The sequence below is a fragment of the Antechinus flavipes genome, chromosome 6, assembly GCF_016432865.1.
Source record: "Antechinus flavipes isolate AdamAnt ecotype Samford, QLD, Australia chromosome 6, AdamAnt_v2, whole genome shotgun sequence".
NCBI classification, from domain to species: domain Eukaryota; kingdom Metazoa; phylum Chordata; class Mammalia; order Dasyuromorphia; family Dasyuridae; genus Antechinus; species Antechinus flavipes.
The window spans coordinates 252253075-252273880 of NC_067403.1; the positions used below are offsets into that span (position 1 = coordinate 252253075).

The following is a 20806-nucleotide window of genomic DNA, read 5'->3' on the forward strand; positions in this document are numbered from 1 at the left end:
CTAATACTTTTTCTCTCCCACACTTTCCTTAGGAGCTTTCTGGCAACCTGCGCATCAACCTCATCACTTAAGTGAACAGCCCTGGAAAGTGTCCTGCCAAAGTAAATGAACTTAGCATTCAAAACAGTTCTATTTCCTGTAACAGTGGTTCCACAGATAGACTGCCTGGAGCTGGCAAATGTATTTACCTCAGCCTGGAGCTCCCCCCCCCCTTAAGAGGGGGGAGGGGGGAGAGTTAACTGCTTGGTGTCAAAATTAGATAAGCAGCAGAAAAATTATCCCAGTTGATTGATTGATTGCCCCGTCTGTGAGTGCACAATCATCTGTGAACAAGAAAAACATGCACCAACTTTCCCTCTTAGTTTTCACTTTAGCCTTTCAAAGTTAAGTAATTTACTGTCGGTGTGGCAGTGGACTTTGATCTACTTGGAAGACTTGAACCTTGTTGGCCAGTGGGAACCGAGTTCAGATGAAGCTACAGATAGTTACTAGATTCATGACCCCAGGAAAGTCACTTCCCATCTGATTGACTCAGTTTCCTCAGCTTTAAAATGGGGATTATGACAGCAGTTGGGTCCGTGGTTTGGAGAGGGTGGAGAGATGATTAATATTTGCAAAGCCATCTGCAAACGTTAAAGGGGTGTCCAAAAACAGGAGCAATGCTGTACCTGAGGGGTCGCCCCGTGCAGACTCCTCCCACTCTGCCTGGGGACGTGCAAGAAGCAGGAGGGCAGCAAGCACAGAGAACAGACGAGGGTCTAGGAGGAGAAGGATGGGAGAAGCACGTCATGAGCTCAGGAGAAAAAGTGGAGCTCTGGCCAGAACTCGTGAGCCAGAAAAAGAGAGGCCCAAGCTGCTTTCATCCCTGGTACCCCTGGGCACAAGAACGTGGACCTGGCTGTGCTAGTATGTTCAGGGAGGGTAGCACGAGGCTTCCTCGCAGCTGCATGCGGTTCCTGGTTGTGCGCTTGCTCAGGGAAGCGATCCTCCGCCTTCATTCCGCCATCCCCACTCCCCTAACCCCTCGTGGCGGGTCCGAAGCCCTCTGACTGCACGAGGCCCTGGGCTGAGCGCGCCTGCTCAGAGTGATGCACGTGGCCTCTCCACAGTAACATGGGGCCCTGGGCTAAGCGCACAAACTCAGGGAGGTTGGCGCGTGGCCCTGTGTTGAGTGCACTTGTTCAGGAGGGTGGCACGTGGCCTCTTCACAGCGGCACTGAGGCCCTGGGCTGAGACAGCGCATGCTCAGAGAGGGTGGCACGTGGCTTCTCCACAGCAGCAAGCGGCCTTGAGCTAAGTGCACAAGCTCAGGGAGGGTGGCACGTGGCCTCTTCACAGAGCGGGGTGACTGCCATGCTCAGTGAAGTGGTCACCCGTAATACATTCCTCAATCCTGGCTCCCTTCACGCGGTCCTGGGCTGAGTGCGCCTGCTCTGGAGGGTGGCGCGTGGCCTCTTCACAGCGGCACGCGGCCCTGGGCTGAGTGCGCCTGCTCTGGAGGGTGGCGCGTGGCCTCTTCACAGAGGCACGCGGTCCTGGGCTGAGTGCGCCTGCTCTGGAGGGTGGCGCGTGGCCTCTTCACAGCGGCACGCGGCCCTGGGCTGAGTGCGCCTGCTCTGGAGGGTGGCGCGTAGCCTCTTCACAGCGGCACGCGGCCCTGGGCTGAGTGCGCCTGCTCTGGAGGGTGGCGCGTGGCCTCTTCACAGCGGCACGCGGCCCTGGGCTGAATGCGCCTGCTCTGGAGGGTGGCGCGTGGCCTCTTCACAGCGGCTCGCGGTCCTGGGCTGAGTGCGCCTGCTCTGGAGGGTGGCGCGTGGCCTCTTCACAGAGGCACGCGGTCCTGGGCTGAGTGCGCCTGCTCTGGAGGGTGGCGCGTGGCCTCTTCACAGCGGCACGCGGCCCTGGACTGAGTGCGCCTGCTCTGGAGGGTGGCGCGTGGCCTCTTCACAGCGGCACGTGGCCCTGGGCTGAGTGCGCCTGCTCGCGAGGGTGGCGCGTGGCCTCTTCACAGAGGCTCGGAGCCTTGGGCTAAGTGCTCAAGTTGAGGGAAGTGGCCCGAAGCCCTCTGGCTGCAGGCGGCCTTGGGCTGAGTGCGCATGCTCAGAGAACCAGTCACGTGAACCCTCCTCCTTTGATTCCCCCATCCCTGCTCCAATCTACTTGGACCCCTGGGAGGGTCCCGAGGCATTTTGGCTGCACATGGCTCTGGGCTGCAGCAAGCATTGGGAGGTGGTCACCGGGGCCCTTCAACTGCTTTTTGACCCTGATTCCCTTCACTTCTAGCACCCTTGGGAGCACCCCGAAGCCCTCTTGCTGCACGCGGCCCTGGCTTAAGCGGGTGTGCTTCGAAGGGTGGCACGTGGCATTTTCACCGCATCACTGGCCCTGGGCTGTTGCGCATGCTCAGAAAGGCGGTCATGGGGACCCTCCCCCTCCATTTCCCCATCCTCACTCCCCTCACCAGTAGCCCCCCTGGGCGGTTCAGAGGCCTCCTGTTTGCCCGCGGCCCTGGGCTGCATGCACGGGGCGCAAGCGCCCTCCAACACTCGGAAAGTCACGAGCGCCCCCAGCAGAGCACGGCGCAGCCTCCACCAGAGGAGGAGCACGCCGCAGCGAACCATAGCGGTTAGTGGGCCCCGGAGCGCCAGAGGGACGGAGGTTGCGGTGTTGGGGCACCTTGACCGGTGTGGAGGAAAGTGCATGTGGAGGCAAGGACCCGGGAGTGACCGCCACCTGCACTCCTAACCACTGGTAAGCGTGGGGGAAGCCCCCTTCTCTTCCTGGGCCTCAGGTTCCTCTCCTGTAAAACAGGCAAGTTAAGGTCCCCCAACCCGTGGTGAAAAAGGAGAAAGCTCGGGGGCCGGAGCCTCGGAGCAGCCCCCAGCCGCGGTTCACCCTCCGAGTAGCCCCCAGCTCAAATGCCAGGCCTGGGGGCTGGACCCTTTCCTTCACCCCTCCTACCGATGTTTCCTTGTGTTTCTGGGACTCTTCCACCCTGAACGGAGGCCCCACCAGCTGTGAAAAGACAAAGGGAGGAAGGCTAGTGTGTGCACAGCAGATGTAGTTATGCTGTGTATCCATGCGAATGCACATCCGTTAGCATTTTTCTCTCTATATGTAGACCAGTGACTGCTTTGGCGTAGGGGAATCCCACTCTCTCCATACAATGCAGATCAGAAGCTTGGGGCAGACTCCCTCTCCCTGGAAGGGCAGAGCACTCTTCATCATTAAGTCCTTTGGGAATTGTATTGGAGCATAGAACTGCAGCGATCATGATACAATATTGCTGTTGCTGTATACAGTATTCTATTCGTTCTGCTCATTTCACTTTGCATCAGTTCCTTTAAGTTTTCCTTGGTTTTTCTGAGCGTATCCTGCTTGTCATTTCTTATAGCACAATAATACTCCATCACAATCGTTCAGCCATTCCCCAATTGAAAAAAAGTCATTCAATTTCCATCATTCAATTTGACATCACAGAAAGAGCTGCTATCGATATTTTTTTCATAGGTTCTTTGTTTCTTTCTTTTTTAGATCTCTTTGGAATTCAAACCTAGTAGTAGTATTGTTGGGTCAAAGAGTATGGACAGTTTTCTAGGTCTTTAGATCAGTTCACAACTTTGCTTCTGACATTTGTCATTTTCTTCTGTCACATGAACTAGCAATTTAGAGCATTTTTCATAGCTTTGCTTTCTTCATCTGAAAATTGCCTATTCTTATGCTTTGACCATTTATCAATTGGGGAATGATTTGTATTCTTGTAAATTTGACTTAGCTTTCTATTGAGAAATGAGACCTTGATCAGAGAAAGTTGATGTAAAAATATTTTTCAGTTTTTCTAGTATATTTTCTTTCTTCCTGTTTTTCTCTCCCTTTCTCTCTCCCTCCCCCACCTTGTCTCCCTCTCTGTGTTCATTTCCTTTCTTTCACCCTGTCCTTCATCAAAAGTAGTTTGCTTCTGATCACTGCCTCCCCCAATCTTTTCCCTTCCCTTTTTCAACACCCCATCTCTTATCACCTTCCATTCCTGCTTCGCTGCAGGGTGAGATAGATTTCTATACTCATCTGAATATCTAGGTTATCTTCTCTTTGAGCCTATTTCAATGAGACTAAGATCTAATCATTGCCTACCTAAGATCTAATCATTTTTCTTCTACTGTGAAAGCTCATTTACTTTTTTTCATAATATTCTTTTGTTCTCTCTCATTCTCTTTTTTTTAATTAAAGCTTTTTATTTTCAAAACATATGCAAGACAAATCCAACATATAAAGGACTGCTTGCCATCTAGGGGAGGGGGTGGAGGGAGGGAGGGGAAAAAAATCGGAAAAGAAACGAGTGCAAGGGATAATGTTGTCAATATAAAGTAATCATTAAATAAAAAATAAAAATATATATAAAAAAAAGAAAAGCCCCCCCCCAAAAAAAAACATATGCAAGGATAATTCTTCACCATTGACCTTTGCAAAATCTTGTGTTCCAATTTTCCCACACTTCCCTCCATTCCCTCCTCTAGATGGCAAGTAAGACAACATATGTTAAACATGGTAAAATATATGTAAATCCAATATAGCCTTATATATTTATACAATTAACTTGCTACACAGGAAAATCAGATCAAAAAGGGGAAAAAATGAGAAAAAATAAAATTCAAGCAAACAACAGAAAGAGTAAAAATGCTATATAGTCATCCACACTCAGTTCCCACAGTTCTCTCTCTGAATATAAATGGCTCTCTTCATCACAAAATCATTGGAACTGGTCTGAATCATCTCATTGTTGAAGAGAGCTATGTCCATCAGAATTGATTATCGTTTAATCTTGCTGTTGCTGTGTACAATGATCTCCTGATTCTGCTCATTTCACTCAGCATCAATTCATCTAAGTCTCTCCAAACCTCTCTAAAATCATCCTACTGATCATTTCTTACAGAACAATAATATTCCATGACATTCATATACCATAACTCAATCAGCCATTCTCCAACTGATGGGCATCCACTCAGCTTCCAAGTTCTTGCCACTACAAAAAGGGCTGCCACATAGGAATAACAACAATTATAATAATAAATGGCTAGCACTTCTATAGCATTTTCCATGTAGCAAAGTACTTTTTAAACATTACCTAATTTGATTTTTACAACAATTCTGAGAGGTAGGTGCTATTACTTTTTCCATTTTTACAGATAAGGAAATTGAGGCAAAGAAGTGAAGTGACTTGCCCAGAGTCATATAGCTAGTGTGAAGCTGTATTTTAACTTGGGTCTTTTCTGACTCCAGATCCATTGCTATATTCACTGTACTATCCTCCCTCTTAGATATCTCTGTCATAGCATGATGGGACAGAGTTGTCCCTGAAACCCAATTCTCTTCTCTGACACATACAATCTGTATGATACTGGGCAAGTCATTTAGTTTCTCAGTTCTTCAGGAACTTCTGTAAGATTAAGTCTCAAAGAAGGTTTCAGTCAACATTAAGAGAAGGAGTTTCTGCCTGTGGGAGATCCCTATACCAATGTAATTACAAGTCTAGCCTCCAGCTATTTTTGACTTACTAGCATTAAATTTACTACTGGGAATTTGACTCTATTTGAACAGAGTCCATGGCTCAGTGGAAAGAATGTTGGATTTGAAATCAGAAGTCTTCAGTTCAAATCTGAACTGTGCTACTTACCACCTCTTTGATAAGACAAATTTCCCAGGACTCAATTTTCTCATGAGTAAAATGAGAAATTTAAACTCCATTATTTTTGAAATCCTTTTCAATTCTGCATCTTTGGTCTTTATATCTACATCTTTCTTAGGTCTCAAAACATCATAATATATATCTATTTCAGGAAAAGTAAAAGGTGGAGCAGGGAAAGAGAGCATTATGTAGTAAGGAAGTATGTTTACATGAGAAAATCTAGTAAATGGAATAGAGATGCATGATGGAAATCATTTGGATGAAGGTGAATGGAGGGGAAAACAAACTTTTTTTTCACTGGAGTATACTACAGACTAAAGAAAAAATAGATGAGTTTGAGAAGCAGATCACAAACCTAGTACAAATAAATATGGTTGGGATGGAGGATTTCTGTTATTCAGACACCTGCTAGAATTCTTGTGTGTCTGCATTTCTCTTTCTCTCTGACAAAAGCAACTAATAAGTACTTAACTTGCATCTTATATATGATAATATAATTTTTTTAAATTGGAGGAACCAACAAAGGGAAATGCTATTCTGGATCTGATTCTAGCTAATAGGGCAGAGATAGTTGATTGAAATGAAAGGAAGGAAATTCTCAAGGGAAGTTACCATTTTCTCTAGAGTTCATAATAGAGGATAGGAAATCTAAACATGGTCTGACATGTACTCTAGGTTTGGGGAAAGAGCATTTTAAGTACAAAGGCAGGATAGGTAGGATCCTATGGACTAAAACTCTACAGGGAAATTTCAGGAAATGTGAGAAATAATCTAGAATTAAATTTTGAAAATATAAAAGTGAAACCATTAAAATGAGAAGAAAAAAAAAGGGGGGGGGAAGCAGGTAGATAGTGTGGATAGAATGCTGGCATTCAAATCCAGCCTCAGACATTTCACACTTCCTAGCTGTGTGATTCTGGGCAAGTCACTTAACCCCAACTGCTTCAGGAGAGAGAGAGAGAGAGAGAGAGAGAGAGAGAGAGAGAGAGAGAAAGAGAGAGAGAGAGGGAGAGAGAGAGAGGGAGAAAGAGAGAGGAAGAGAGAGAGAGAGAGAGAGAAAGAGAGGGAGAGAGAGAGAGGGAGAGAGAGAGAGAGAGAGAGAGAGAGAGAGAGAGAGAGAGAGAGAGAGAGAGAGAAAGAGAAGAAAAAAATTGGATTGTATCAAGAAATCAGTGAGGTTGTACACTTACATCTCCAACTAACTCTTTTAAAAAGAAATACGTAAAAGATGGAAGCAAGCAGAAGTTGAATATAAAAGTTTTTTTTTTTAATCTTATAAAGATAGGGTTGGTGATTCTAAAACTCAAAATGACCTCAGACTGGAAAGTAAATCTAAGGATAATAAAATGGGTGGCAGGAAGCTCTATTAGGAGAAATAAAAGCTTTGAAGAAGGGAAAGGACCTGTGCTTGGGATGGATGAGATAATGATTCAAGGAGCTAATCTAATGAAGGGGACCTCATTCCAACAATTGGGGTCTAACTATGTATATAAGATAGATAACTGATAACTCTTTAAATGGGCTATTGAGAGATAGAGGGAATATATTCCATTTGAATAGGGAATCAATGGGTGGATGTTGTAAAAAAGGCAAATGAAGGCTGAATGGAAAGAGAAAACATCCCAACAATTAAAGCTGTTCCCAAGTGGAATGGGCTGCTTTGGGAGTTGGAATGGGCTGCTTTGGGAGTTGATACATTGCCTTATTTATCCTTCTTGATGCTCTTAGATAGATTATGCAGACCTGAGTTCAATTTCAGCCCATCAGCATACTTATTTGTGATCCTGGACAGTTTACTCAACCTTTCTGCCTCAGTATCCTCAACTGTAAAATAGAAAGAATAGCATTTACCCCACAAAGTTGTCATGAGGATTAAATGAAACAATATTTGCAATGTTTAGCACAGTGCCTGGTACACAGTACGTACTTGATAAATGCTTGTTCCTTTCTCTTCTCTTTCTCTCCCTCCTTTAAGCTGCATTTCTCATAAACTTTTCCTGAATCCCCTAATATAACATAGATCCTGACAATAATAAGCCCCTAATATAACACAAAGAGAAATTACTTACCATTCCATTCAACACTTTTCCCTAAGACTACTTAGATCATTATAACTCTAATCCCACTCAGTACAAATATGTGTATACTCACAGCTTTTTGAGGTTCTACTGAAATCATGACTAGATAATTCAAGAACATGAATTTAAAGCCAAAAGGAATATGAAAGAGAATTTTGTCCAACTCCTTCATTTTATATATGGGAAAACTGAGACCTGATAGAAAAGCAGATCATAGGATCATTGACTTAAAGCTTTCAAGGGCATTGAGTCCAACATTCTTACTCTATAGAGAAGACAACTGGGCCCCAGAGAGGCAACATCAGAGTTAAAGCCCCACGTGTCTGATTCCAGAGTCAGACTTCTTTTCTCTGTAAGCCAATATGCCTTAGAGCTGTTTGCCCTCTGCCAGAATCCTGGAAGAGTAACCTTACTCCTCTGAGCCTGGAAGGATGGGCTACTCAGAAGACAGTCAAGGGGGTCATTTTATGTTCTTTTGATTAAAGCACGTTGGTGTTTTTGCAGTAACTAGATCATAGAAGTATCCTCAGGACTGACTTGGAGGACCTACCAGACAAGGTACCAACATGCCTCACTTCCCTGTAGAAAACCTTTCTCTCTTGGACAGCCTCGTGTTAGGGGTGAGTGTGACTTCATCTGGACTCTCCATTTAAAAAGGATGGCATGGGGATCTAAGGGAGGGGAAGTATTTTGGTGAAGTCAAAGATGAAGATTTGTCCAAGGAGCATCAGAGCTTGCCATCTTCGAGTAGCTCACTCTACCCAAAGCCCAAATGTCTTAGCAGTCCCTAAAGCAGGTCCTAAGACATTTTAGCCAAGTTGACCCAGAACATAAGAAAGCCAATAAGACCAAAAAAAAAATAGAAACCTATTTTTGCTTCTTTTTCTCTGAGGGCAGAGGTAAGTTCTTAATAATTTGGTCTGTCTCTAGACATTTCAGTAAATATTTCTTTGTCCCTTCTGTTAGACACTAAATCTTTAAAGGCAAAGAAAATATCTATGATCTGTCTAGTTCACATCCTCCATATTGTGAGAAGCCTCTTTTTGCCCCACGGGGGAAAATGTCTCCTCTGCTTGTCATGGCAAGTTCTCCTTTCTTTGGCCAGGCTACATAGACATGTGCCATTGTCTTTCACCATACCGTTGTCCATATGTCATATCTTCTAGGTTCTACACCCAACATGTCAACATGGACTATCTAGTTTCATAGGGTTCAGCTCCCAAGTAAGTTTAATAACTAAGGTTATTGAGGTGACCCACCATTTGTCATCAGAGCATTTCAGCTGCCAATCGAATAGTAAGTCTTACGTAATTTGGCTCACCAGGCTCAAAACTATACATTCTTAAGAGAGATGAGTTGCTTTTGTGAGTAGGCATTTTCAAAAAGCCAAAAATAAAGTTATATACTAACATCTATATATAATAAAGTAATTATTCAACTTTTTTTTGAGATGATACCTCTATGGAACAAATTTTAAAGAAGACAGTGCCTTATTATGATCTGATGTCTTACTAATCTTTGGCTGTTATGAACTTAATCCATTTCTAATTTGGTACAAAAATTGGTGTAAAAAAAGTTCCATTGTAACTCATGTTGCTTCTCTTAATTTAAGAATCAAAGCTCCCTTCTGGGAAGTGTACACACCTGGAAGTATTCAGAGAGAAACTTGAGAATCATTCTAGGATTTTGCTGCTGTGAATTTCCTAAATACTGAGCAGCCTCCTATCTCAAGTCCCATTTAGGGATGCTTTTGGTCATTGAAAATGACCATTGGAAATTTGGGAAAACAGTGGCAGACTTTCAAATTCATTGGGCCTGTATCCTCCCTTTTGAAGCCATATACCAGATTCCCTAGAAATCAGGAGTGATTGCTTGTATCACTTTGAATAAGAAATCAAAAACTGTGGCCTTGGATTTCCTAAAGGAAAATGGTCCCTGGATGCCAAGGATCAGCCACTGATGAGCATAGAATGTGAGCTAGAAGGGCTGTCCTTTTGTTTTCTTGGAGAGGGAAGCTGAGGATCACAGAGGTGACGTACTTTATGTGTGGTCACAAAGATAGTATGTTCAAAGCCAGGGTCTGAGCACAAGCCTTCTGGTTGCAAATCCTTGGTCCTCCATCACACCAGAGAGACTCAGTGGAATGGAAAAGGATAGTTGTATTTGCAGTGGGGTCATTCACTTCCAAGTTTGTCTATTGGCCCATTATCCTATTCTTTCAAGTAATTCTCCAGTAATTTAGTAAATGCTGAGATTGATCCTTCTCTGGCTCAGTCCATTCCCCACTCCCTTACAGGGAAATCCATTAGCAATTTGTAATGAATCCCTTGTTTATAATGAGCAGAAAACCTAGTTTAAAAACCATGGTGGACATAGGACTGTACCTGGTACCAACTGGTAAGGCACATTTCCTCCTCAGCCCCAAGAGGACACTCCATTGAGTAGGTGGGTGGGCATCAGAAATACCCCTGGTGTTAGAATTCAGAACCTACAACCTCCCTTAACCTTTGAAGGAAGCTTGATGCTTTCCTGGTCTTCTCCTCTTGAGACCTAACAGGAGAGAGAATAACCAATAGTCCTCCAGGAAGAATTCAGCTCTTTTGCTATGGGACAGCCTCTGTGATCAGTTTCCCATAGATGAATTCTAGCTGTTACTTTGCTGAAATGCCCATCCATGGCCATCCAGCCCAGTGAGTGGTGATGGGGGTATCCCATTTCCCTGCTTCTTTGGGAAGATGCCCAAGATTCCCCAAAGGGTAGCCCATTCCTTATGCTGTTCTCATACTGACTGCCTTCTTTTCCGACAGGCCATCCAGATCATGATGGGCTCCTTCCACATATTAATGTGGTATTTCCTGTTTAACCTTTATAACAAACAAGAAAACAAATATTTTGGCTTATATAGTCCTATAACTTTTAAAGTACATTATCCATCATGGGCATTCTGTGTGAGTAGAATATACCTACCCCTCCTTTCCCCTCTCTTTCTCCCCCCTCTCTCTCTTCCCCCCCTTCTCTCTCACTCCCTCCATGTCCTTTCTCTCTATGTCTCTCAGTCTCTGCCTCTGTTTGCCTCTCTCTCTGCCCCCCTTTTCTCTCTCTCTGTCCTCCCATCTCTCTCCCCCCTTTCTCTTTCTTCTCTTTCTTCCTGTTTCTCTTTCTCTTACTCTTACCATGGGGAGTAGGAAAAAGGAAGACTTTGATAATACATCTTTGAATTTAGGGGAGGGTTGAAGAGGGGAGAAAAGGTCCCATTTTTACACAAAAGAATTGCTTCATGATCTCCATCTAAACAGAGTTCCACCTCCTGTAGGACATCCTGAGATACTACTTGTAAAGAGCTTAACACAGTATCTAGAACATTGTAGGTGCTCAGTAAATGTTCCTCTCTTTTGTAAAACGTGGCACAAAGCTTCTAGTATTTCATGACCAAAATGACTCAAACTGCAAGGATGGAGGCAGCACAGTACAGTGAAACTTGCTCTGACAATGTCAAAAGACCTGGGTTCAGATCTAGCCCTTGATGGTTATGCCCTGTGAAGTCTCAAGCCAGTCCCTTCATCCTGGGGGCCCCGGTTTCCCCAGGTAGCTTCAGGTTGATGGTCCCTTGGAGTTGTCTCTTGTGTAGGGCCATGATATCCACTATCATGTCCATCATCTTCAGATCCAATGCTTGGCTTCCCGACAGCCTCTTCCGAGAGCTCAGCTGCTAGGGCAGAGGGAGGAGATGAAAGAGGAGCATTTCAAAGATGAGGAAACTGAGATTCTGAGCAGTAGAAGGATTTGCCCTTGGTCACACCACTTAGAAAAACTGGAGTCAGGATCTGACTTTCTCTGCTGACTCCAAATCTGAGGGTCTTCCCGTTACCTCGTGGTGCCACAGAGTTCAGAAACCAACTCAATTCACCAACCATTTATGAAGTCTCTGTCACGTGCAAGCATTGTGCTGGGAGCCAAGGACACAGAGCCAGGAACAGAGCGGGCTGTCCTCAGTAATACCCAACCCGTACAAGGGGAGTGGAGGACGCAACCCGATTGTGAAGATTTCAGGTAGTGCTAGGAAGGGTCTCAGGCCTTCAACTTCAATCCCCTCTTTTACAGTTGGGGAAACTGAGGCCAAAAGAGGTAAAGGGACTTGCCACGATAGGAAGTGTCTGGGAGGAGATTTGAATCCAGAGCTTCTTCCCACTAGGCCTTGTGCCTTTGAGGGAGCTGCTGAGCTGCGCTCTGAAGGCAGAGCCAGAGAGTCCTGGAAGCCGGCCACCAGGCAGGGCCATGGTCGCCTCAGCTAGGGCTTGCAAGGGGCAAGAATGTGTTGTCAGGAGGAACAGAAAAGCTGGGGGGAGCACATGGGGAAGGGGCTTAAAGTGTCCTCCCAACAAAGCCAGGCTCATGGTTCATTCTCGCATCTGGTTGCCAAGAAATGCCACGGCATTTTCTGATTAATTCAAGTGGCCAATGCTATGAGCAAGTTGGAGAGAGACACTGGGACGGCCACAGCTGCTGCCTCCAGGTTCATGACCCAAAGGACGTACCCTTGCCATGTGCAGGGGAGAAAGGGCTGCTCCTCCACAGCTCCTCCCACGTCCTCTCAGAGCACTGAGGCCCATGGATCAGCTTTAGAATGGGAACTAACCATGGGGTACCAGATGGGGAAACTGAGGCCCAGGAAGGGGACAGGACTTGCGTGAGTTGCCAAGGTATTCAGTGTGAGCCCTTGTGCTGTCCTCCCCTGGGTGAAAACATGAGTTCAGAGATCCCAAAGGCAAGTAGGGACCACAGACTCGATCAGGTGTCGCCCTTGGGGCGCTCTGACTGCCTTGTCATCCACGGTCCGCTTTGGGGGAGGGGCCTCCCACACCAGGAATCCCCCTTTGCTGCCACACCCACGGGCCCTCTCCACTTCCCCTGAGGTTCCCAGTCTCGGCAGGTGCCGGCCGGCTGGATGCTGGCCAGCCCTGAGCAGCCACCCTTGGGCCTGCTGGAGTGAGCACTGGACAAGGGGGAAAGGAAAGGGGATTCTGCCAAATGGATTCTTGTCCTTCTGAAAAGAATTTAAATGAGGAAGGGAGCCAGCCACTGCGTAGTTGAGGCATCTGAAGAGTGGCTTGGTCCCAGACAGCAACAGCTGGAAGGAGCTTCAAAGGCCAAGTCCCAACCCTGCATCTTACAGACACGGAAACCGAGGCCCAGAGAAATGAAGGTGGGGAGGGACATGGGCGGCTGTGAACCCAGAACTCCAAAGCCAAACTTGATCCGTTGGACCCCAGGACAGAAAGGAGCAAAGGGGGGAAGTTGTACATGGGCTTAACATTAGAAAAACACTCTCTAGCAATAAGAGCTGTCCCTCAAGAAGTGGCGCCTCCCCTATCCTTGGAGGTCTTCCTGAGGGTACTCCCTGGGGGCTTCCTTCTATGTGTTGGCTGGGGTCCTGCCCTTCCACTTCTCTAAAGGTGGGGGGAGGGTCTGGGAAGGGTCACATGTAGCAACAAACATTGTCAAGTGTGTCTTTTTTTTTTTTTTACCAAGTTCTTCATGTCTGGAATCCTCTCAATAAATGAAGCAAAGAACACCTCTGTGCAGTCGGTAAGTCAGAAGGTGGGAGATGCTCCCACTGCTGCCTTTAGTAAAGAGCCAGTCCCAGAACAGTCAAGACCCAGACTCCCTCCCCCAGGGCAGATCGCAACCCACCTGCACTTTTTCGTCCTGGGAAATTTTTGTCCACGTTCCCCCATAGATCCTGCCCCAAGGGAGGTTCTCTGTACTGATGGCACCACTCAGGACCTTGAGCACTTTGTGGGGGCCACTTGGGTCCTCTGCTGTCCTCCATTTGTCCCATCCAGCTGCTCTCTACCCAGCTCTCCCGTTCTCTGCCCTCCTCATTCTTCCTGTCCCCCTACAGTCCTCTCTTCTTCCCTCTGGTAATCTAGATCTTGGAGAACAACTAATCCAGGACTTCTTAACCTTCCTTGGACCTTGCTAACAATCTAGAGAATCTAGTGGCTCTAGGGAGCCAAAGGTTACCTTGCCTGGAGCTACCGTCCACCATTAGGGGAAAAAACGTTAAATAAAAAAATAAATAAAGTAACCCACCCATTAGTGATGAGCCCCTTCATCAGGTAGGTTAGTCCTCTAGAAAACAGACATAGTCTTCTGCCAAGACTTTACATGAAGTCCTTCCAGATTTGGAAAAACTGCCAGAGCTGGCTCTTGCTGACTCTTCCTCACATCAATTATAATAGAAATCCTCAATTTCCTTGATATTATTTTCTCTTCCCATCTCAGCTCACAATCCCCTGCAGTCCCGTGAACCTCAGATTAAGGGACTCTGGTCTAATCCAGTCCTTTAATTTTTTCTCAGAGGAATTACCAACTAAATTGAGTCTTAGTCTGACGGGCTCTAGAACTGGAAGACACTTGAATAATGGGGTGGTTAGGCCCAGAGAGGGATCAGGCAGTTTGCCAAAACTTACCCATGTAGCACAGGGCAGAGTCAGGATGAAAACCCAGGAATTCTGGCCCCAGATCCACTGGTATTCCCAGGTGTCTCCAGGACGAGGAGGTGGGAGCCCCATTGATGTTGGAGACTGGAAAGGGAAAGAAACTGGGTGAAGTTTAGGCACCAGAGTCCCTGACAGAAAACCAGAGCATTTGCCCCCCAACTGCCTCCTTACTCCCGAATTCAACATGCCCATTTCCTTTGCAGAGAAAGCTGGCTTTCTTTGGAAATGTTGTGAGTGCTTCCGTGGCATTAGTTGGAATCATTCTCATAATCATTGAGCTGTGTACAAAATCGGAGATGTCCTATAAAAACTTTTCAATAGCTGTAAGTAGCTGGTTACCCAGGGAGGTCAGTGTTTCCGAATGAGAGCCGAGTTTGGCAGAGGAGGCTGCCCACAGGAACGGGGAAGGGAGAGGGCACTTACCGATCACTTACCAGGTATTCCAGAGGAGATTTCTAGGTGCCAGGCGCCATCCCCTGCCCCAGGGAGCTTCCCTTCTGATGGAGGAAGCTACAATGTGCGTGGAAGTGCCTTCCCACACATGAGCACATACATGTACAAAATCGTAGGCGCTCACATGTACAAATATATGGGCCAACTGTGAAGTGAATAATTATTCCTGTACACAAAGCAGGGCCATCGCAGGGGCCCCAAGAAAGGCTCCAAGCAGAACGTAGTGCCTGTGTCAGCCCCAGCCAGGGAAGAGAATGCCTCTGCAGTGCACGCCGGTGGTCTGGTGGAGCAGGGCTTGGAGTGAAGACTACTCACTGGTGCCTGGCCCTGTGCGGAGTGCTTCGGTGCCCTTGTGCCCGGCCCTGTGCGGAGTGCCTCGGTGCCCTTGTGCCCGGCCCTGTGCAGAGTGCTTCGGTGCCCTTGTGCCTGGCCCTGTGCAGAGTGCTTCGGTGCCCTTGTGCCTGGCCCTGTGCAGAGTGCCTCAGAGCCCATGTGCTCAGCCCTGTGCAGAGTGCCTCGATGCCCTTGTGCCCGGCCCTGTGCAGAGTGCCTCGGTGCCCTTGTGCCCGGCCCTGTGCGGAATGCTTCGATGCCCTTGTGCCCGGCCCTGTGCAGAGTGCCTCGATGCCCTTGTGCCCGGCCCTGCGCGGAGTGCCTCAGTGCCCTTGTGCCCGGCCTTGTGCAGATTGCCTCGGTGCCCACCATGTGCCCAGTGCTACGTAGAGTACCTGGGATGCACAAGACAGTTCTTGGCCCCTGGAGAGCGAGGCTGCAAACCTGCTTGGCCCAGCCTCTCTGATGGGGTCAGAGACCCAGAAGAGATTGCTTTAAGGTTAGCAAAGCACTTTACCCCATGTTAATGCGGGAAGTGCTGCCATTACCCCTCACTTCACAAATGAGAAACCTGAGGCACACTGAGGTTGAGAGAGGGGCCCAGGGATGTGTCTGAGGAGGGATTTGAACTCCGGTCACTCCGAGTCCCAGTGAGTCGCAGCCTGCTTTTTGTGGGGCCTCCTAGTGGTCCCATGATGGCTTTTCATGGCATTCCTCCCCTGGTCCCCGAATGGGAACAGCAAGGTCTGCATTGCCAGCTTGGGCCGTGCCGCGTGGGCACAGCCCCTTTTCAACCCAGAAACTTGTATGTGGCCCAGGTATATAAACACATCAGAGCGGTATACAAGTCAGAAGTTTACCGAGAATAAATCACAAAGAAATTGATTTTTAGACAATCTTTGGTATATATATAATTTTACTATTTATTAAAGATGAAAGCAAATTTGCAGACCAATGAGATGGGCATGAAAGAATTAAGCCTTGGTGGAATATTTGGTATTTTTGGTGATCCCACGGAGACATGGGAAACACTCATCATGTCTTGAGCTCAAACCTCGGGCACTTCCTAGCTGTATAACCCTAGGCATGTCACTTGACCCTCCTTGCCTCAGTTTCCTCACCTGTCAAATGAGCTGGAGAAGGAAATGGCCAACCCCTCCAATGTCTCCACCAAGAAAACCCCCAGTGGAGTGGTGGAGGGACTGACTGATGCCATGTGTGCCGCAGGCATTGCCCCCATGCCAGCTCCCCTCACTAATAGTAGCTCTGTCACAATAGTAGACAGAGCCCTGGCTCTCAAAGCAGAAGATTCGGGAATTGTGCCCGTAGCCCCCGTGAGAGCCGGCATTTCTGTAGCACCTCCTCATGACGCGCTCCACAGTTATGGTCGCCCATGACCCTCACGACAGGGAGGGGCTGTTAGGGCCCCTTGTACAGATGAGGGAATGGAGGCAGGGGGGGCTGCCCACAGTTCTGCAGCTCGCAGTATTGGCTGATTGAGGGAGGACACTCAGGGAGCCGAAGGTTACCTTGCTGGAGCTACCGTCCACTCCAGGCTCTCCCACCCTGACTCTGAGGCGGGGCCACGGGAAAGGATTTTGGGGTTCCCTTAGACTTTTCCGTGACTGCTCTCCCTCCTCATCTCGAAGGTGAGTGTGGTCGAGTCAGTGTGCAGTGGGGCTGCAGGTGCCAACAAGAAACACGCTGCCTCAGAACCTGGGGGACCAGACTGTCCCCTCTGCTTTGGGCTGTTGAGTTTCCCACTCTTATCCAGCTCTGCGTGACACCATTGGAGTGTGGGGGGGGGCCCGATAGGACCCACCTCCTAGGTGGCTGTGGTTGTTCACTGTTGTGAAGACTGAACAAACTGAGTCAAGTGAAATGTAAAAGTTAGGCAGGTTATTGTGTTCTGCTGCTTCTCCGGTTCACATCAATGTCGGTGGATTGACGTTCCGGCTCATTGGTCCATTAGGGTGAATCAACTCTTGTTCTCCTGACCAAAGCCAGAGAGAGCCTCTCTCTATCTCTAGTGGCCCAGAGTTGTGCTGGTAAATGTTCAACAGGAAAAAACCAATGGAGGCAGTATACTTCATCTGCATGGTTACTACTTTCTCCATAGGCCAGCTGGGTGGTTCAGTGGATGGACTACTGGGGCCTAGAGTCAGGAAGATTCATCTTCCTTAGTTCAAATCCAACCTCAGACATTTCACCCTATTTGCCTCAGTTTATTCATCTGTCAAATGACAAGAAGAAAATGTCAAATCACTTCAGTATGTTTGCCAAGAAAACCCCCATGGGGTCATGGAGAGTGACAGAATGGAACAATAGTATCGTTTTCACATGTATTTTAACATATTTAATATGTTTTGGACTACCTGCCAGCTGGGGGAGGGGGGAGTGAAGGAGGGGAAAATTTGGAACAAAAGGTTTTGCAAGGGTCAATGTTGAAAAAATTACCCATGCATATATTTTGTAAATAAAAAGCTTTAATTAAAAAAAAATGTAAAAAATAGTATCATTTTCTCCATCCCTTTTTAAAGACTAGACAATAAAACACTCAAGCCCCAATTTCAAAAACTTGGCAGATTTTTGAGGTGTGGAGGCTCTGACTGAGAGCTTTGCAATGGGTTCTGGGAACTCCAGCGGCCCCTCATGTTGCCCCAGTCTAGACTGCTTCCTCCTAGGCTGTTCTGACCCTCCTAGGCTTCTTCCCTGAAGAGACTTGTGACCAATTCTCCCTTTGTGCTTCTTTTGCAGTTTGTGGGAAAGATAGTTTCCGGGTTTCTGTTATTCACCTCCTTCCTGGAGTTCAGCCTCACGTTTATCTATATCTATTACATAGTCTGTAATTGGGTGAGTAGTGTTCCCTCTGGTTAATCTGGAAATAATTATTTTTTGTGGACATAGACCCATACGGGCTAAGGAGTTGAAGGCATAGAGACCCTGTATGGGAGATTTGGGGGGAAGAAAAATGCAGCCTTGAGTCTGTGTGCCTTTTCTCAGACTATGGCTTTAAATTTTAAAAATAATACTAAAATATATAGAATCACAAAGGAAACCAACTCCCTGCAAATACAGGTGTCACTGTTAAGTGCACAGACCCCCTGAAATAGAGAAGAACCCCATGGGGTTAGAGCTGATGCCCAGATCTTGTAAGAAAGGGGCATCAAAGGCTGAACAGGTCCCAGGCCTGGCAGTGCACCTCCAGGCTCTGGGCCACTGCTTTCTTATCTGAATAAATGAAAGGATCAGCAATAAAACTTAATCCTTAAAAAAGTACAAAACAAACAGGCAAAAAAACAAGAGAAAAATGAATCAAGAAAGGGTTATGGTCCCCGTATGACTCCAGGCAAGTTACTAGAGCCAGGTTCTAGAAAAGGAGAGATCAGCAGCCCAGGCCTCAGGTCAGAGTGGGGGTCAGCAGCCATCAGTCTAGGATGACACTTCCCCCGCAAGCATCCTGTGGCCTTGGCTGGAACCCCCAGGAATGGGGGCCCCACTGACCACAGCCTCCTCTTCTGCCTGGACTCCTCCCTGATAGGCGCTTGTCTTTTTTCCTAGGATAGCCTCATGCAAAAGCACATGATCCATACAGACATGGGCTCTGGTGAAGTAGAGAAAGAAAAAAAGGGAGAGGAGGAGAAAGAGTGGTCGATGAGGGAGAAGGTGGAAGAGGAGAAAAGGCAGCTGGAGGACAAAGGAGAAAGCAGGCTGGAACAAGAGGCGGCCTTTTAGAAAGCTCAGGGAGATCCACGTTCCCAGCCCAGAGCTTGGCACCTCCTTCAGAAAGAAATGCAAACTCTTCCATCTCTCCACTGGTACCCAGGAAGTCCCCAGGCTCAGAGGGGGACGCTTCCCTCCGTGTCATGTTCTCAGAGCTCACCGTCTTGGTCCCCGGCCCAGACTCTGGCGTGTCCTCAACAACTTTCAGATAGAAGAGGTTTCCCAAAGCCTTGGGCGGGCTTCTCTCCACTCAAGCCCCTCGCTCTGGTCATGGACCTGCCCCCAAATGGACCAGGCTGGGAATCTGACCTCAGCTGGCTCTTCCTGTTGGGATGGTCTCCTCCTGCACGCTCCTGTTTCCCCACATTTCTTGATCACCTGTTTTATTGGTCTTAGAACCACCAACTCATTGCTTTTCCCATGGATCTGGGCTCAGTCCGGGTGGCTCCCCTTCCCTCCGCATGGTTCAGTCCCCCAGGAAGCCTTGGTTCAGGCACATAAATCATGTTAATGGGCTCACATCCCTGTCCGATTATGTCTTCTTCCTTTGTCTCTTTCCTGTTCTGGCTCTCTCCAGAGCGTCTCTCGGGGCAGAATGGTGTAGCGGGAGTGTCCTGGATCTGGATGGAGTCAGCGAGGTCTGCCTCTGACCCGGCAGGCTCCGGGAGCTCTCGGGGCTCCAGTTCTCTCATTCGTACAATGACGCAGATGAGACTCGCTCTCCTCTGAAGTCCCGTCCGGCTCTAACTCCTGAACCTCACCATTCCTGGCACTACAAGTGAAGCTCCTTTCTTCAGCTGGACAAAAGGGCCCTTCGAGGTCACCTGGGCAAGGATCGCCGAGCCAGATCTGCAGCGCCCTCTGAGTTCTCTGGGCTGGCCCTCTCATCTCTTAGAGGGGAAAACTCGGGTCTGAGTTCACAAAGACAGTACGCCTTGAACTCCAGAGTCAGTGGTTTTTGTTCTCCCCTCCATCCTACCTCTTCTGCCTGTTACAGATGAGTCCACGAGCCTGGCCCAGACTGGGGCAATGGGCTGGCCGAGGTCAGCCAAGCAAGAGCCAGGCCTCCTGCTTCCCACCCAAGGGGCTCTCCACCCCCCACCCCCCATGAGAAAAAAACAAAACTACTTGGCCCTGGCTCTTCTCAGCGTTATTCCCTGCTTCCTCTTCAGTCAAATCACTCACACACATTTCCAGCACGTTCTTTATTTAATCCATTAATTGAGAAAATGCATATCAGCAAATAGGAGAGTCAAGGTTATGGGGAGGGGGCAATAAAATAGACCTGGGTGGTCAGCGAGCTGCCGGGAGTCTGGGGCACCTGGTAGCCTGTGGACATTAGGAAACATAAGCTAATTGGAGGAGGGAGAGAACAATGAGCGGAGAGGGGCTGGGAATCGGGAAAGAAGAGAAGGACCCTGAGGAGCTGGAAGAGGACATTCCTGGCCTTGAGGAGTCACCCAAAGGAGCACATGGTCTGAGTGCTTACTGGGCTCAGCAAGGGGTACACATGAAAAGAGGCCAAAGAGTCTGCTTGAATTCAAGGAGCTCAAGATGGGGAGACGGCATGAAAACAGCTAAGTACTAGCAAGCATACACGGGGTAAATTGGGAATGAGCAGGGAAGGCACAGAACTAAGACAGCTTGGGGAAGACTTCCTGTAGAAGGTGGGGCTTTAGCTGGAACTAAAGGAAGCCAGGAGTCGGGTTAGTAGCTGGAGAGGAGGAGATAGCCAGAGAGATGGAAAGGAGGAAAGGGGGTGAGTGACATGAGCCAGAAAATCTGATGGCAGAATGGAGGATAGATTAGTGGGAAGATCTTCCCACCCAGCAGTAGTGTGTGTGTGTGTGTGTGTGTGTGTGTGTGTGTGTGTGTGTGTGTGTGTAGCATCTGATCTGTGGGAGGGGGTGTCAGAGGAGAGGGGGAGTATTCAGGAAGCGCTGCAGGTGACATCTACAAGAGATGCTGCAGAGGTGGTTCCCCCAGTTTAGATACGGGTGCTAAGAGAGCCAGGGCTCTGGGATTGCTCCTAG

General features: G+C 47.9%; 1 protein-coding gene across 1 annotated transcript; it reads left to right on the plus strand.

Annotated features, from left to right (window-relative positions):
• Nucleotides 1–2327: 2327 nt before the first annotated feature.
• On the plus strand, nucleotides 2328–13844 carry MS4A13 (membrane spanning 4-domains A13). Its single transcript, XM_051964269.1, has 5 exons — nucleotides 2328–2751; nucleotides 8266–8381; nucleotides 10569–10709; nucleotides 13291–13347; nucleotides 13692–13844. The coding sequence occupies exons 2-5, from the start codon at nucleotides 8328–8330 to the stop codon at nucleotides 13707–13709; spliced, it is 270 nt and encodes an 89-aa protein (XP_051820229.1). The 5' UTR covers nucleotides 2328–2751; nucleotides 8266–8327; the 3' UTR covers nucleotides 13710–13844.
• Nucleotides 13845–20806: the final 6962 nt, after the last annotated feature.